The sequence below is a fragment of the Rhea pennata genome, chromosome 2, assembly GCF_028389875.1.
Source record: "Rhea pennata isolate bPtePen1 chromosome 2, bPtePen1.pri, whole genome shotgun sequence".
NCBI classification, from domain to species: Eukaryota; Metazoa; Chordata; class Aves; order Rheiformes; family Rheidae; genus Rhea; species Rhea pennata.
The window spans coordinates 134,283,600-134,299,963 of record NC_084664.1 but is presented as its reverse complement, the minus strand read 5'-3'; the positions used below and the strand labels follow the sequence as shown (position 1 = coordinate 134,299,963).

At 44.5% G+C, this 16,364-nt stretch overlaps 2 protein-coding genes across 5 annotated transcripts in view; one reads left to right on the top strand and one right to left on the bottom strand.

Annotated features, from left to right (window-relative positions):
• The window catches only part of MAPRE2 (microtubule associated protein RP/EB family member 2), a 105,886-nt gene extending 98,729 nt beyond the window's left edge, over positions 1-7,157 (top strand). For all 3 annotated transcript variants that reach the window (XM_062570391.1, XM_062570390.1, XM_062570392.1), the window contains one exon: positions 4,122-7,157. In XM_062570391.1, the coding sequence (XP_062426375.1) occupies positions 4,122-4,193 (72 nt within the window). In that variant the 3' untranslated portion in view covers positions 4,194-7,157. The remainder of the gene's footprint in view (positions 1-4,121) is intronic.
• Positions 7,158-7,826: 669 nt separating this feature from the next.
• The window catches only part of LOC134137437 (ethanolaminephosphotransferase 1-like), a 57,509-nt gene continuing 48,971 nt past the window's right edge, over positions 7,827-16,364 (bottom strand). Inside the window, exons 9-10 of one of the 2 annotated variants that reach the window (XM_062570388.1) lie at positions 10,970-11,152; positions 7,827-9,644 (exon numbers count right to left, since the gene is read on the bottom strand). In XM_062570388.1, the coding sequence (XP_062426372.1) occupies positions 9,198-9,644; positions 10,970-11,152 (630 nt within the window). In that variant the 3' untranslated portion in view covers positions 7,827-9,197. Of the gene's footprint in view, positions 9,967-10,969; positions 11,153-16,364 lie in introns of both variants that reach the window. The other variant, XM_062570389.1, reaches the window with a different exon arrangement.

The following is a 16,364-nucleotide window of genomic DNA, read 5'->3' as shown; positions in this document are numbered from 1 at the left end:
TCAGAAAGGGGATGCAACATGCTATACAAGTCATCCCTGAACAAGGCCTTGTACTTGACTATCACTCTACTGACTTAAATTTGTTTTCAGTTCACATTTCCAATAACCTTTTGATAGCATTCTCAAACTCTTCTTCCCTATCTGCAACTTGACAGGCATCTATTGTATTCTTCATAGAGATCATGTCTTACTTATTCATGCCAAATGTTTTTATTCAGGAGGGACAAATCTCTCTATCTCTAACTAATTTTTTGTTACACTTAATTTAATCTTTGTTAAAAAAAAAAAAATCTGGACAACAGATGTGTCCAGAGATGCAGCTCACGTCTCCCAGTAGCTAATGGATCCCCCATGAGAGTTGCAGGCTGTCATGTGAATTCTGTGTGCAGTGATGCAAAATACATACAAACAGCCTGTTTACAAGTGTTCTCCAGAAGTGTAATTATCGTGGCTTTGCATTTGAGAGAATTTCACCAGGTTCATATCATGGATTTTTTTTTAATTATTATTTTTTAGAATTCCAAGTCACTAAATAGCTCCAGTCATGCCACTTCCTAAGTTTTGCTTGTTTTTTCTTTTTTGTGTGTATGGTGGGCTTGATTGTTTGTTTTTTAGTTGAATGAAGGCTAAATTTTTAAAATTGGAGTTTTTCTTTAGTGAGGGAAGGGCTATTTAGATTTGAGAGGTGAGATTTACAGCACAAATGTCAGTTTGCGTTCCTTGATTTTAAAGGATCCTTTTTCTTTTCCCTGGTATGCTAAACCTCATCATTATCAGTCTTTGCTTATGCAAGAGGGATGCTGTATTTGCTAATGTCATTTAAAGTTTGTCTGACTGATTAGTCTGTAATCCTTTGTTTTTAGTTTTTAATTACAAATTGCTCGTTTGTAATCCCCTCACATTTTAGTCAAAAAGATCAAAGTTGACAACTATTTTAAAAAAAAGGATACACTGGGGAGCAAGGGAAGTGGCCCATAGTGCTCATGCTGTCACTGCTAAAGGCAGGACTGAGGCCTCAGCCTGTACGTACAGTATTTGGTGGTAGCCTGTTCGGTTTTACAGTGGGAGACTTTCAGACTGATGAACCAGAAAAGACTGTGTCTAGTTATAACACCCTGAGCCATACAGGTTTTGGCATAAAGGAAAATGTTGCTGCTTTTGCTTTCCTTCGTGGACTGTTCTGGTCCAGTCCAGGTGGGAGGTGGATGCATTGCTGCTATTTGATCTATCAGTTGCTTGGCTCAGGTTTCCAGAGAATTGCTCTAAATTCAGTGGGGTTTGTGTCGTCGTGCTCTAGCAGCCACTACATCTGCTGCTGCTACTGGAAAGGGTGCCCCATGGCAGCTGGTTTTCCTAATGTCTAGCGCTTCAGTCTGCAGTCCCACCTGAATAGTTCGAAGCAGATGGATTGAAGGGTCAGAAACTAGCAGCTCTTATAGTGGGAGACAAAGATGACCATGGTCCTATGATCTGAGCCAGAAATAAATGCTCTAAATAGACCTTCCACTGCTTTCCTTATTAGGGGATGATATTCAAAGAGATTCCACAGTCCCAAGGTAATTGTGCATCGTGACTCTTGTCCTTCTTGTTTCAAGTATTTATACAAGCTGTACGTACTGAGAAGCACATGTCCAAATCTCCGGGCAACTTCTTTAGTAGCAACAGAAGATTTACCATTTCCATCAAAGGCAAGCCTGGCAGGAGAGGAGCTGCTGCTCTTGCTCACGGTCACAGAGGAGGTTCCCAAGCCGCTCCCTATGGCTGGAGGCTTTTCCTCCTATGCATGAAAGGATGGCATGTATGTGACCTACGAAATCTGCCTGAATGTGCCTTTTTAATAGGTGTATCCCATAAACGCGTGTATGCAGAGCCCATTGAACAGGTGCATTGCAGAGCAGATCACCTGAACGCAGGAGGAGGGTCGATGTTACGCGCCCTTTACCTAGTGGGGGTTAAGGGGACGTAACTCCCCGCAGCGAAATGCACGTTGGTGTTGCCACCCCGTCACGCTGGATCAGCGTGCTCTCGCAGCTGTCGGCTGGTGTCCGTGCAGCTCGCGTCCTGTACGAGTCTTCCACTCCTGCAGCCCATCGCAGAAGGTGTGATTTCTAGCTGCTACCCAACAAGCCGTTTTGACTAGATGATGTGATACGGTCATCGTTCCCCCATGGGGCTGTGAGGTGCCCAGCTGCAATTGCCCTCACTGGCGTTATGTGGCTTCTACCTGAAAATAGCTCCTGAGTAATAGAGGGCTTGCTTTCGTTTGTAATTTCGCTATTTCTGGATTTGATGAACAGCTGAACATTTCTGCTGTTTCAGCAAATGTTAGGAACCCTACTCTCCTGTTTCTGACCTTTAGAAAGATGAATATTTTATTGCTAGACGGAAAATATTTTGTTATTGCATAAGCTACTCTGAACTATGCTGGGAAAATTAAAGTTAAGACCTCCATTTCGTTTTCATTTTGTCTCAAAAATGCTTTTCCTTTTTTTAAAAAAACTGTTGGGAGCCAGGCTGGTTCTGCAGAAGTATCACGCCAGTGCATTCTGAATGGCAGCTCAGCATCTTGGAAGAGTGTTTTCCTTCCAAGTCACTTCCAGCTGAGTGCTACTAATGCAGGGCAGGCAGTAGTTTATAGGATCTTTTCAGTGAACCATTCTCCACAAAAATGAAATCCACCGAGAGAGAAGCTGCGAATATAGCTATGCTTAATGAGGATACAAAAGTAGTGCTCTAAGAATCAGTCATCTTGAGCTCTGATATATCCTGTCGAACTCAAGGTACCCGCTCTCTTGTCTATAAATTGGAATTTGATTAAAATTAGTGGCATCTGTTCTGTGGGTCCAGGGTTGCTTTCAGTCAGGGAGTCTTCTTCCTGCAGGAATGTACCTTCAGAATGTACCTTCCACAACTCTGGAAATAACTATGCATTGTATTTATTTGTAATAGGGGAGTATGCATTAGGGATCATCTGACTTTTAACAGTAGCTGTTAATTAATTCTGTGAATGCTGAACTGAATATTTTTCATAGGAAAACGTTCATGCTCGGCAGCTCTTCTGTTGTACTCTCCTGATAATGTTAAACATCAAAATTTTGGCATCCTTTGAACTCTGGTCTATATTAGCATAGGTAAATTGTTTTGGAGAGAGAGAATATCTGACTTAAAAGTGTAGCTGAGTTTAATTTTTAAAGCAGTTGATAGCAAAAGTGTGAAGTCCTTTTTGTGACATAAACCTAGAGTGAAGATTGTGTGAAAACTACAGCAAACAGGTTCAGAAATCCTTAGACAGACTGAAAATGGGATGACATTAGGATGCTGTGATACAGCATTTAACTGTTGGGCATCTCACTGTCTAGCTAGTTAAAATATTCATTTGCTGATGCAATCATCACTTAATGTCAAAAACTGACACTTTCTCTGGGGAAATATCACTACTGCATACGCACTGATTAAAAACAAACAAGTAAATATATTTTATTATAATTCTACCAGATGCTGCTTTTCTGAGGTAACAACTCATTTTGTATTTATGTGCAAGTCCAAAGATACTTGAGAAATAATAAACAATTTACAACTTCATAAAAACAGGTCAACATGGATTAGCCTAATGTACATTTGAATTTATTTACCACTACTCACCCCTTATAGGCTGCAGCAAGAGATTGCAGTAAACAAACTTACAGTTTTAAAACTCATTAAATGAAAAGCTATGCAAAATCGCTGCTGAAAGTTTCACTGATTTGCAGTTCTGAATTATGTTATTCAGGAGTTAACATTTATTTAACTTCCATTGCATTTGAGATGGATTTAAAAAAAGGTTCTTCGTTTTAACTTTGTCTTAATATGTTTACTATCTGTTAAGTTATTTTACAATTATGGCTTTGTGTAAAAGGACTTACAGAAACATTGGGTGCAGATAGGGAACAGGAAGAGAAAAAATACAAGTGTCCAAGTAAGTTGTTGATGATTTCAAAATTATTAGTGAGAAAACCGATGTTTTCTCACTAGAATGAAAATGAGAGAAGTTAAGCTCTAGGCTATGGTGAGAAGTGTGAGACTAGGTTGCCTGAGGAATGCTTTCTGCTAAAGAATGTTTTGGGGTCTTTTCTCCCTTGCAGGAGAGCCACACAGAAGAGCATGAAGGTGAAGAGCAAGTCCATGAACAGCCCCAGCAGCAGGAGGAGTACTGACTCACCCAACGTCTCTGACAATTTTCATTGTGTGCGAGAACTTTCTTCTGGAGAATGGAACGTGTGTGGCCTCAAACTTGAAATCAGTTCACTCCCAGTCTGCCATTAACATTTATGTACCATAGTGAGTGCCAGCCAACCACTGCATTCTGTACCCATTTTTTGCCAAGATGCATTTGCAGAAGTCTTTCAGTGTATCTTCCCAAGAGGTTGTAGGGCTACATCACCTACTGTACATCACTGCAACTTCACCACTTGGCTGCTTGAGATTTGTTCTGCTCTTTAAAAATATATATATATATTTATTTTTTTTCTTTTTGTCTTAAGTGTGATACACTTGTAACTTGTTCTAACATATTTATATTGGCATTTTGTGTGGCAAGAAGTACCGTACCACTAGCTGTGTCTCTCACTTTGTGGTGCTTTGACGTTTTCTAGTACATCTGCCTTGGGGCATAAATTTGGTCAAACAATTGGAATAAAGGGATACAGTGGGAGTTATACTCAAGCCATAACGATGAGGTGTGTTGTGGAGGAAAAATGCTTGTGTTGCTCACGTTTATTCCTTTCCTGCCTTCACAAAATGGAAGGCAGAAATCTGTTTCACTAGGAAAGATTTAAACCCCTGTGTTAGAAAGCTTGTTAGAAAGCTGCATGATATGTTTTTTGGCTTATTTCTGGAGGATAGACATCCACATTTTTTTTAAACCCTCCCAGTTTCTTGATTAGTCAACAGACATTTCCCAGCTTTTCTTCCTTCCTGAGGAATTCTGTCCCAGCCTCCAGCCTTAGCTCTGCATCCGCAGAGCTCAGGGCTGATTCAGGAGAGAAATCTCCTTGATGAAATTGTAGCTGCAGGACACCATCTCTGACCTCGTAAGACTTCTCAGCCCCCTAGAAGAGGACAAAGTAGGCCAACCATTTCTTTCTGCTATCTTCCCCCTGCTGCCCTGGCCATACAAGCATAGATGGAAAATTTCCTTGTTAGTGCTAGGCATGCTCACAACTTACCTGTAGGCCAGCAACAGAAGTAGCCCTGAAAACCCCACGCTCTCTAAGCGCTTAGTGACCATCTCATGAGTGTTGAGGCTGCTTCTGAAGCTTGGAGAAGTAGCAAGAAGTCCTTCTGGAGACAGGGCACGTGTCAGAGAGGGACCAACTGATGGCGGGGGGGGGGGGACAGGGGACAGAAGCAGTTCTGCACTTGGTTGACCTTTCTCCTGGTGAGGCCAGTGCCGTGCAGACCTACGTCTAACCTTGAGATGTCTGCACCAAGAGTGGTCCTTCATAATAAGGTCCCTATTATCCTGTTCTAAATTATGGTATTTTATAAACAGAAACATATTAATGTGTTATAAAGCATTCCTTACTTTTATCTTGAAACTGCACATTCTAGTCTCTCTGAATATTTAATGCTTGGTATTCTTGGTCTCTCACTTCATTTCTTAATTCCGAGTTGCTACTCTGATTTAGCAGGTACACAGAAGTCCTGTCCCAGTCTGCAGTCACTGAAAAATTCAAAAACCTGTTGATCAGCTAAATCATCTTAGATCTTCATGGAACCCTAAAGTGCAAGCGCTCAGCTTATATTACTTCCAAAAGGCTTTTAATTAACATCTGTCTTTCCTCCCGCTCCTGAAATACAAACACACACACACATGCACTTTTCTGTTCTTAATAAATCTTCTGCAGCTAAGTGGCTCTTAGCTAAATGAGATCACTGCTGTTGCTTGCACCACAGACAAAATATAAAATACTGTTAAACATTATAACAGGTATTTCATTTTCTTGGTTGCTCCCTCTGCTCAGCAGAAGAGTTTCTAAATTCTTTGGGTTGAAAGTTTTCTGGCGCTGCGTCCAGCATTGACCTCACTTCTGCCTGATCATAGTGAAAGTACTGTAACCTGCAGGGCAGCACTTTCGTTTCTAATTTCGATTGGTTACAATAAGATCTGATTTATAAAATGTGTATTTTCCGAAGTTATTTCCAAGAATCACCATAAATGGGGGAATTGTCATTTTCATTGTATTTGTTTATTAGAACATATGTATTTATTACAATTGTCATTGTAATAAACAGTAGTTCTTCATAATACTGTTGAACTGAAGAGCAGTTACTATTTTTTTCTAGTCTTCAGAATGTCCTTTAATGCACATGGGATTTCTGATGGTGCAAGGAGTTTGGGATCAGGCTATAAACTCTATTTCAGCAGCAGCGGTCTGTGATTACTGCGGTTCATCCTTCTGCTAATGCTTGAGCAGATGCATGCATGGAGAGCTCTTTAAGAGAAAATGTTTTTCTGAAGGTGTAAGTGGGTTGACTTGTTCAGTTCCCCAGCGGGAGCAGAGCCAGGCTGTTGTGCCACTGTCCTTTCCTCTCTTCAAAGCACACACACAGAAACTGAGTTTTGTTTCCTGAAAATCCCCTTTTGCCTGTTTTTGGTCTGAGAGCCGTAGCACTCTCACTGCTTGCATCAAGGAGGAAGTGACTGACTGAGGAGCCGGGGCAGTAAATTACCTCTTGGGCACTAGAAATTTGGCTGCGCTGAGGGGAGAGCGATGCTCTGAAAGGGAAAAGAGTTGTCCTCCCCCCCTTCCCCTGTGAGTAACCCATTATTCCGTTATGGTTTTAATATGCATTTGTAATTATCTTTACTAAATAGCACACCATAAAGCTTTGGTTATATATTAAATGTAAACTGAAAGGAATGTAAACATATGTATTGTTAATTATAAAAAGATAAGTAATGGCATAATAGATACAAAAAGTCTTATTCAGATGTATCAGTCATTTTACATTATCCACAAATTGTCGCATGGTAGAGTAGATTTTTGTCTGAATATGTGAATAACTTGACTTGCGTTTATCTTTTTACATATTTAATAAAAAAATATATGTGAAAATCTGTAGCTCAAGAGACTATTCAAAACTTTCTCAAATAATACTTGCCTGTTTTAAACACATATATTTAATTGCTTCTTTATTGACCGTGTATGGGAGCAGGAAGAAAAAGGTTCACTTCCGCTGTGTGTGTGTAGGCGTGTTTCTTTCTGCACGAACCCAGCAACTGTGTCACTTTTCACAAATTAAAAAAAAAAAGAAAAAAAAAGAAAAACCAAAAATCACTGAAAACTCTTCTGGCAAACACTTCCAATTTCAGAGCGCTAAATCTTATTTAGCATCACTCAGTTTAGATACAGCAAAAGCAAAAGTAATGAAGAGCCAAAGAAGTGGGGAAAAGCCAGGCGGTGAGGAGAACGCTATAGCGAAGACGCTGAAATTCCCAGTCGCTGCTGCATCGCTGCGTCGCCACGGATGGAGCTGCGGGAGGGGGCAGCCTCCTGCGCCGCAGAGCGCCCCGGCTCGCCCGGCCCTGGGGAGAGCGGATGAGCAGACGGAGCGTCGTTGCTCTTCACGAGAGTGGGAGTCGGGGTAGCAAGTGTATGCGCTTCTGTGAATGCTCCGTGCATTAAAAAAAGCCATTTTTTTTCTAGTTCAGAATTTTTCGCCGTATAGGAGCTGAGCTGACCAAAAAGAAAAAAGCAGGTTAAAGAAAGGCTGAAGACTGAACTCCAGTCTTCTTCATGCTATTATCTGACATTATAAAATAAATCTGGCACTTTACCACCCTGTGACCAAAGCATCTTTATTTCCTTTTGTTAAGCCAGTTACCATCTGTGATGGCAAACAATTCAGTATATACACTGTGCAATGCAGCATTTATGTTTATACTTGTCTTTATACAACTTCCATTGACAAGTAGCTTTAAAAAGGAAAAAAAAGTTATTTGCTATGACTATATGAAATACAAAAAAGCTGGTCAGAGCTTAATTACTTTTAAAATTGATACTATACTTTTCCTTAGAAAGCCAGTGGCTTTCAAGTTTTACAGTTTTACTTGTTGAAGTATTTTCGAAGTATTCCAGTACAGTGCATCAAATTGTCCCTTATTTCCAACTGTTTTATAAATAAATGGGGAACAGCAGGAAGGCCTATCCAAGCAGTTCTTCCACACAACCACTTTTAATCCAGACATTGTTTGCTGTATTCTAATGCTTTTCTCATCAGGGCTTCCTCCAGATGCTTGATGAACGGGTTAAAAATAAACGGCCAAAATAGGTGAGACTTTTCCAGTGTATCTGGCACCTCGACATTTACCTTCGTTGCACAGTGAGATTGCTGAGTGCATGCCTATATCAAACTCTCACTTCTCCTGTCACCTGCTATGCAGACTTGTCTCCTGGCTTGTATGTTAACTTAGCTGCCAGGGGAAACCTACTCTGCTAACTCTGTGGTAGGTTTGAAAACCTGCAGCTCACCTTCTGTAACTGGCCACGCAAATCTAAACCGGGGCAGTTCACGTAACGCACAGGTGGGAGATGTAACTAGTAGGCGCTCACCTGAACATATTAATAAGCAGTACTGATGTAAGAAAACATTGACTGGGGGAAAATATGAATAAGCAAAAGATAAAACCAGATATTCAGAATTTAAAAAGGTGAACTTAAGGCTTACTGGCTAAACAACTCTGCTTCTGCCCTGCTTCTGGCAAGTCAGATACTTAACTATATAACAAAAATGCCAGTCAGTCCATCACATTCCTCTGTGCAAGATACATAAGATAACGTTTCATGGGGAAGCAGGCAGATTGTTTCATTAGTGCTTCAAGGCCACAGAGTCCTTTGGCGAGGGCAGCACATGAAAAGAGTCGAAACTCAAAGCCCTCATCCTTCCGCCAAGGCATGCAGAAAACCTACATTACCTTACGTATGAAGGTAGCAGTTTACATCTGCATGTAAATGTCTAGTGTTAAAAAACTTGCCTCAGTTTTTTTTAGTCATTATCTAAAATCACAAGATTTAATTCAAGAGTACAGGCAAATAATTACTTGCTTAGCATTTTGCACTGATAGATGAGGTTTAAAAATATGCAGAATGAGCGAACCTGGCCCATTTCCCACCACTCGCTTCCTGGTTTAGAAAGCCGTGTGCTGAGCCTATCGGTCAGACACTAGTTTTGCAGTGAATATGAGAATCTTCAAAGGTTTGTTGGTACTTAAATATCAGTAAAGTGCTTGTTACTGCATAGAAAATAGCTGTCAAGGCCACTGCCTCCTGCCTGGAGGCCGCATGCGGACAGACGCCGGTCAGCCGGCACTCAGCTAACCAGCTCTGGAAAGCGCTTTGCTGTGCCCATCCTTTTCTCATCTTGTTCTCTTTTCTTCGTGCGTTCGTTGGAGGTGAAGAGCGGCCTGAATGTGGGCAGCCCTCCGTGAGGCTGTACGGAAGAGATGAGAGGTGAGGCAACGAACACGGAAACGTGGAAAACGGAGCCGGCACGGACGGACGAAGCCAGTGCTGGTTATGAAATACCAAAGATCCCGTGTAACCCAGGCTGCAGTGATCCAGGACTTTGGAGCGACAGTGGCAAGAAGGAGGACGGCGAAAGCTCTGGAGGGGGTAGTTACACAGCATTAGTGAAGAGAATAAATAATATTAGCAGCTGAATAACTTAGTAAACACGCCGCTGCTGGGAGGAATTTTCTCTGAGATGAAGCATCTTCCTGCATAGCTCATAGTCGCAGTGACTTGAATATCTGGTCTATTCTATTCTTTGGTTTTAGTCAGATTAATTCCAGTATTTATCACAGAAAAAGCGCTGTGAATCTCCACATGAAGCATTGCAACCTGACCGTAGGGCGAACGTTCACTCTTGGACACGTTTCTTCAGTGAAAAGACGTAGATGTGGAAGTGCTCGCTCAGCTGCCTCCCCTACGGATGAAGCGCAGAGGTTACAGCAAACCGGGGCTCGCACCGCCCCGGCGGGGAGCTCAGCGCCCGCGGCCCCGGCGCACGGCCGGCCCGAAGGAGCAGGGCAGCGGGGCCTGCTCCTGCGTGGCTGAATTCCCCCCCAGGTAATTCCTCGCTGGCAGGAGCATGGAGCCCCTTGCATGAGCTCCTGCAGTGCCCGGGCGGCTGCGGACAGAAGGCCTCTTTCCAGTGCAGGGAACAGCAACTCCTACAGTCCAACAGCAAAGCTTAAATGAAAGAGTGCTGCCCAAATCCCCACTAAACAACACCTCTGCCATACAGGATGTTTTAGCTGAAAATAACCCACTGTTAAGATATTTTCCTAAGGATTATTTGACAATGTGCTGTAGAAAAAACAGGGCATTAACTGGGGAAAAATGAATTTGAGTAGTAATTCAGGTGGCAATAAATGACAACACTGATACCTAGCAGACACACGAATGTGTGGGCAAGGCTGAACGACCTGGAAACCCATTCGTGTCTCCACCGTGAGAGACGCTCCCAGAGGGCCAAGAAAACAGCAGAAGTCTGGACATCTATTTTGCTTGTGGATACAAAACCAAGTTAGCCACCTTACTTTATGAATTTGATGCCTTTTTAGTTTGCAGTTTACCTTCCTGTTTTTCACTCAGGTGACCTGAGGAAGGAAAAAAGGGAGCATGGCTGGGGGAACTGGTCCACACGCACAGATTGCTCCAGTATTACGGTGGAGCGAGGTTTGAACCATCACTAGTTAATTCGCTGGGAAGGCTCATGTCATTGCAGCTGCTGTCCAGGCGAAAAGGCAGCTCCTTCCGCCTTCTTCTGCTTTAGACTGAATCAACCAAGTAATAGAAAAAACAAAACAAGGCGTAATTCCCGTGCAGGATCCTGCCCAGCGCCCCAGCGGGCTAGCACGGAGATCGCTCCCGGGTGCCGCAGCCCGTGTAATCCCCCCTCCGCCCTTCCACGAGCGCCCACTCACCACGCAAGCGCCATAGTGCACGTGCGCGGCCGTGGCGAAGGCGGTGAAGACGGCGAGCGCCGCCTCTTCCGTCCAGCCCAGGAGCCCCGAGATCGCTGCGTAGACCACAAGAGCCAGCGGGAACAGGAGCCAGTGGAAGAGCGGGGGCCTGGTGCCGCTCATCTGGCACACGATCACTCTGCACTGCGGGAAGGAAAGGCGGCGGGTGAGAAGCGCCAGGGGCTCTAGAGGACGTTTGCCCCTTTGCTGCCGTGTTCTCCGTGGGGGGAGCCAGCTAGCGTGCAGGATGGGGCTTGTTTCTGGGACGAAAAGTGCTACGAACGATCACCTCCGTGCCTTGGGCTCTGTGATTCTGGAAGGACTTTATAAGTGATTCAAAACGTGCACCTCTGATGGAGACAAGCGCTTTGCCGGGCTACGCTTTACGAGCCGAAGTACAAGTTTGCAAAAGGGGAATTTGCCTGACATTTCAGGCTTTCACACCGAATCGTAAAGCTGCAACCCCAAACTGAAAACGCCACCACTTGCTCCCCGGCAGAGCTGCTTTCATCACACGGCAGGACAGAAACGTATTCTGCTTCGCCGGATGCCAGAGCAGGGCAGCAATAGCTGCCTCTCTCCTTCTTTTCTAGCACTCCTTCATGTACTCAAACACCCCGGGGAAACACCACTTCTGGGCTCAGCTATGGCGATCGGAGCCCCGACGAAGCAGCTGGGAGGGCAGGTAAGGGATCCCTCGCCGCGTGGCAGAAAATGAATGCACGATGGAGGATTCAACCGAAAACCTCAGCCGCATTTCATGGAGCTCTAGAAATGCAACGAGATGAGCTCAAATAGTCAGGCAGCTAAGCGTTTTTCTCAGCTCCTTAAGATATCTGTCTCATTGCCTAGGCTCTTTACTGAAAACAGAATTTAGGCACATCTGAAATACTTTATCATTTTATATTTCACTCAGAATTTAAATGTGTTTAAAATTATGGTTAAAATAGTTAAAATAGTTTATATATATATATATATATATGTATGTATGTATGTATGTATGTATGCATGCATGCTATTCAATCCCTATGCAGTGCTTGGCGGTAACAGTAGGAGTCTGAATGAAACCACCATAGGGAAAAAAATACGCGCTTTACTCCTTGTGCTGTGGAAGCTGAAGAATGCAAAAATAAAATATGAAAAATTAATTAACTTTCAATAATGTAGAGAATTCAGCACTTGTACCTAATATAAACATATTTGCTTATAATGCATTATCAGTATTGATTATGAATGAATTTTTTAAATAACATCAATTTTATGAGTCCTTTGGGATTTGTTCCAGAGACTATCAGGAAGTGCTAAAGCACTCTCTCTAGTATATGAATATACAGAGGTTTGGGGTTTTTTTTCTTTTGTTTGTTGAGGGGTTTTTTGCTGAATGATTGGACCTATCCAGTGAATGGATTTCAAAATGTTTTCAACCATTATTACACCATGTTAAGTACAGTACTCTATTTTACATAAAGATTTCTTATTAATGTTTGGAGCAATTCACCTTTAACATATCACAGAATCACACAAAATCAGACAGAATGGTTGAGGTTGGAAGGGACCTCTGGAGATCATCTAGTCCAACCTCCCTGCTCAAGGAGGGTCTCCTAGAGCACATTGCGCAGGATCACATCCAGGGGGGCCTTGAATACCTCCAGAGAAGGAGACTCCGTCACTCTCACAGCGAAGAAATTCCCCCTCACGGTCAGGCAGAACTTCCTGTGCTTCAATTTCTGCCCATTGCCTCTTGTCCTGTCACATGGGACAACTGAAAAAAGTTTGTCTCTGTCCCCTTGACACCCTCCCTTCAGGTACTTGTACACGTTGATCAGATCCCCCCTCAGGCTTCTCTTCCCCAGGCTGAAGAGGCCCAGCTCTCGCAGCCGTTCCTCATAGGGCAGGTGCTCCAGCCCTCTGATCATCTTTGTAGCCCTACACTGGACTCTCTCCAGTAGCTCCATGTCTCTCTTGTCCTGGGGAGCCCAGAACTGGACACAGTACTTGAGGTGAGGCCTCCCCAGGGCTGAGTAGACGGGCAGGATCACCTCCCTCCACCTGCTGGCAACAGTCTTCCCAATGCAGCCCAGGAGACCATTGGCCTTCTTGGCCACAAGGGCACATTCTTGGCTCATGGTTGACTTGTCATCCACCAGCACTCCCAGGTCCTTCTCTGCAGAGCTGCTCTCCGAGGGTAGGCCCCCAGCTTAAACTGGTTCCCCAAGGTTATTCCTCCCTAGGTGCAGGACTCTGCACTTGCCCTTGTTGAACCTCAGGAGGTTCCTCTCCACCCAGCTCTCCAGCCTGGCCAGGTCTCTCTGAATGGCAGCACAGCCCTCAGGTGTGTCAGACACTCCTCCCAGCTTGGTATCATCCCCAAACTTGCTGAGGAGGCACTCTGTCCCCTCATCCTGGTCACTGATGAGGAAGCTGAACAAGACTGAACCCAGTACTGAGCCCTGAGGGACACCACTAGCTACAGGCCCCCAGCTAAACTCTGCACCACTGATGATGACCCTCTGAGCTCTGCCTTTCAGCCAGTTCTCAATCCACCTCACTGTCCACTCGTCTAACCCACACTTCCTGATCTTATCTAGGAGGATGTTATGGGAGACAGTGTCAAAAGCCTTGCTGAAGTCAACGTACACAACGTCCACCGCTCTCCCCTCATCTACCCAGCCAGTCATTCCATCAAAGAGGGCCATCCGATTGGTTAAGCAGGATTTGCCCACGGTGAATCCATGCTGACTACTCCTGACCACCTTCTTTTCCTCCATATGTCTGGAGATGACATTCAGGATGAGCTGTTCCATCACATTTGGAGGGAGGCTTACCAGCCTGTAGTTTCCTGGGGCCTCCTTCTTGCCCTTTTTGAAGACTGGAGGGACATTGGCTTTCTTTCAGTCTTCAGATGCCTCTCCTGTTCTCCATGACCTTTCAAAAATGATGGAGAGCAGCCTAGGAACAACATTCGCCAGCTCCCTCAGCATCTGTGGTTTCATCCCATCAGGGCCCATGGATTTGTGGGTGTCAAGATCTTTAACTTGATCCTTCTCAATCAAGGGAAAGTCTTCCTCTCTCTCTTGTCTCCAAGCTCTGGGGTTCCTGAGGGCTGGACTTAGCAGTAAAGACTGAAGCAAAGAAGGCATTCAGTTACTCTGCCCTCTCTGCATCCCTTGTCACTAGGGCACCCACTGCATTCAGCAGCGGGCCCACATTTTTCCTAGTCCTCCTGATGCATTTGAAGAAGCCCTTCTTGTTGTCCTTGACATCCCTTGCCAGATTTAATTCCAAATGGGCCTTAGCTTTCCATGTTGCATCCCTGCACACTCTGATGATGTTCTTATATTCCTCCTATGTCGCCTGTCCCCTTTTCCACATTCTGTGTACTTTCTTTTTCTGTTTGAGTTTTGCCAGGAGCTCTTTGTTCATCCCTGCAGGTCTCCTGCCCCCTTTGCTTGACATCTTACTCAAAGAGATGTATCGCTCTTGAGTTTGGAGGAAGTGATGTCTGAATATTAACCAGCTGTCTTGGTCCCTCACCCCCACTTCCTTCTAGGACATGAGATTCCTCCAAGTAGTTCCCTGAAGAGGCCAAAGTCCACTCTCCTGAAGCCTAAGGTTGCAATCCTACTTATTGCCCTGCTTCCTCCTCACAGGATCCTGAACTCCACCATCTCATGGTCACTGTAGCCAAGGCTGCCCCCAACCTTCACATCTCCAATGAGTCAGAATCACAGAATGCTTGGAATTATAGAACGGTTAGAAGGGACCTCTGAAGATCATCTAGTCCAAACTCCCCCCCCCCCCCCAAGCAGGGTCTCCTAGAGCATATTGCACAGGATCACATCCAGGCTGGTTTTGAATATCTCCAGAGAAGATATCCCAGCTTTTCTGGGCAACCTGTTCCAGTGCTCTGTCACTCTCACAATAAAGTTCTTCCTTATATTCAGGTGGAACTTCCCATGTTTCAGTTTGTGCCTCTTGCCTCCTTGTTTGTTTGTTAGCACAAGGTCCAGCAGTGTACTTCTCCTCGTTGGCTCCTCTACCACCTGTGTCAAAAAAGTTATCATCAGTGCTCTGCAGGAACACTCTGGACTGCAGAGCAGTGCCTAGCAGCATTGTCTTCCCAGCAGGTATTAGTGTGGTTGAAGTCCCCGATGAGAACCAGGGCCTGCAGGCTACTACTGTCTGTAGAAGGCCTCATCGACTTTCTCTTCCTGATCAGGTGGCCTGCAGTAAACACCCACAACAGTTTCACAATCACAAGGCTGCAAAATGGAGTATGCTCTCTGCTTCTCCCTCAAGTCCTTAGTCCCCCTGCTCCTGAAGCACAGACTCACTCTAAAAGTGAGACAAGACCAGCACTGGAAGTTAAGAGCACTGAAGCCAGGAGACGCAGGATGGAAAGAGGCATCACTGCCAGAGGGGTTACATCCCGCACTTGTCAGTCCTTGTCGCCTTCAGTCTTGCAATGCTAGCAAGTATGCAGGGGGCAAGAGGACAGGGACCAGGCAGCCAAGGAGATGCTAGGGGCCACAGTGCCAAGGAGGTGAAGGCAGAAATGAAGGGAGCTGGCTTCAGAGGAGCTCAAAATCTTTGGAAGGACCAGAGTCCAGGGTGGGCTCCTCCGTGGGGCCCGAATCCTTAACTCAGATTGGAAATCTTGCCTCTGAGGGCTTGCTAAATGGGAAGTGAGTTACACTGTGTGGGTATGCACTCAGAGGCAGGTGTTTCTGAGCTATCTCGATGATATGACACTATGCAAGTGTCAAAGCAGAGCCTGAACTCCTGGGAAAGGCAGGCAGTCACCCTGGCAGGCAGTCCTGCTCTCACTGCCGGGGACTGGAAACAGCAGCTCTCCTCTCAGAGATAGGCAGTTTTCTTTTTCTGGCTGCCTTGCAAGCTTTTTCCCTTACTTTAACCGAAAAGATGGAAAATGCCCATCTTTCAAATCCTCATGCTGCAAGTCCTTCTTTCTTCCTTTTCCCAAGAGGCTGAAGCCTTCTTTGCTTGTTTTGACATTGCAGAGTTGAGAGGTCACGTTCAAAACCTGGCGCTTAGCTAAAAGCATCTACTGGGCAACTAAATATGTTGTTAAAGGCATGAGAAGTTCAAGATACTGGCAGGTAGAGAAATGTAGGCTGCACTTTGTGGTCTACAGAACAGATAATGAACACCCAATGTGTCAGAATATCATGCAGAAAAAAAGCATTGCTATGACAACCTTTACTCTGTTGCTGAAGGAAAAGGGTGTATAAGGTAGCAGAGGAGGTGGTAGCAGAGGAGGTAAAAAAGGAAATATGGGCTTATTTTTGCTTTTAAAATGTTATAAATTTCAATCTAAAACACATACATTTTTAAT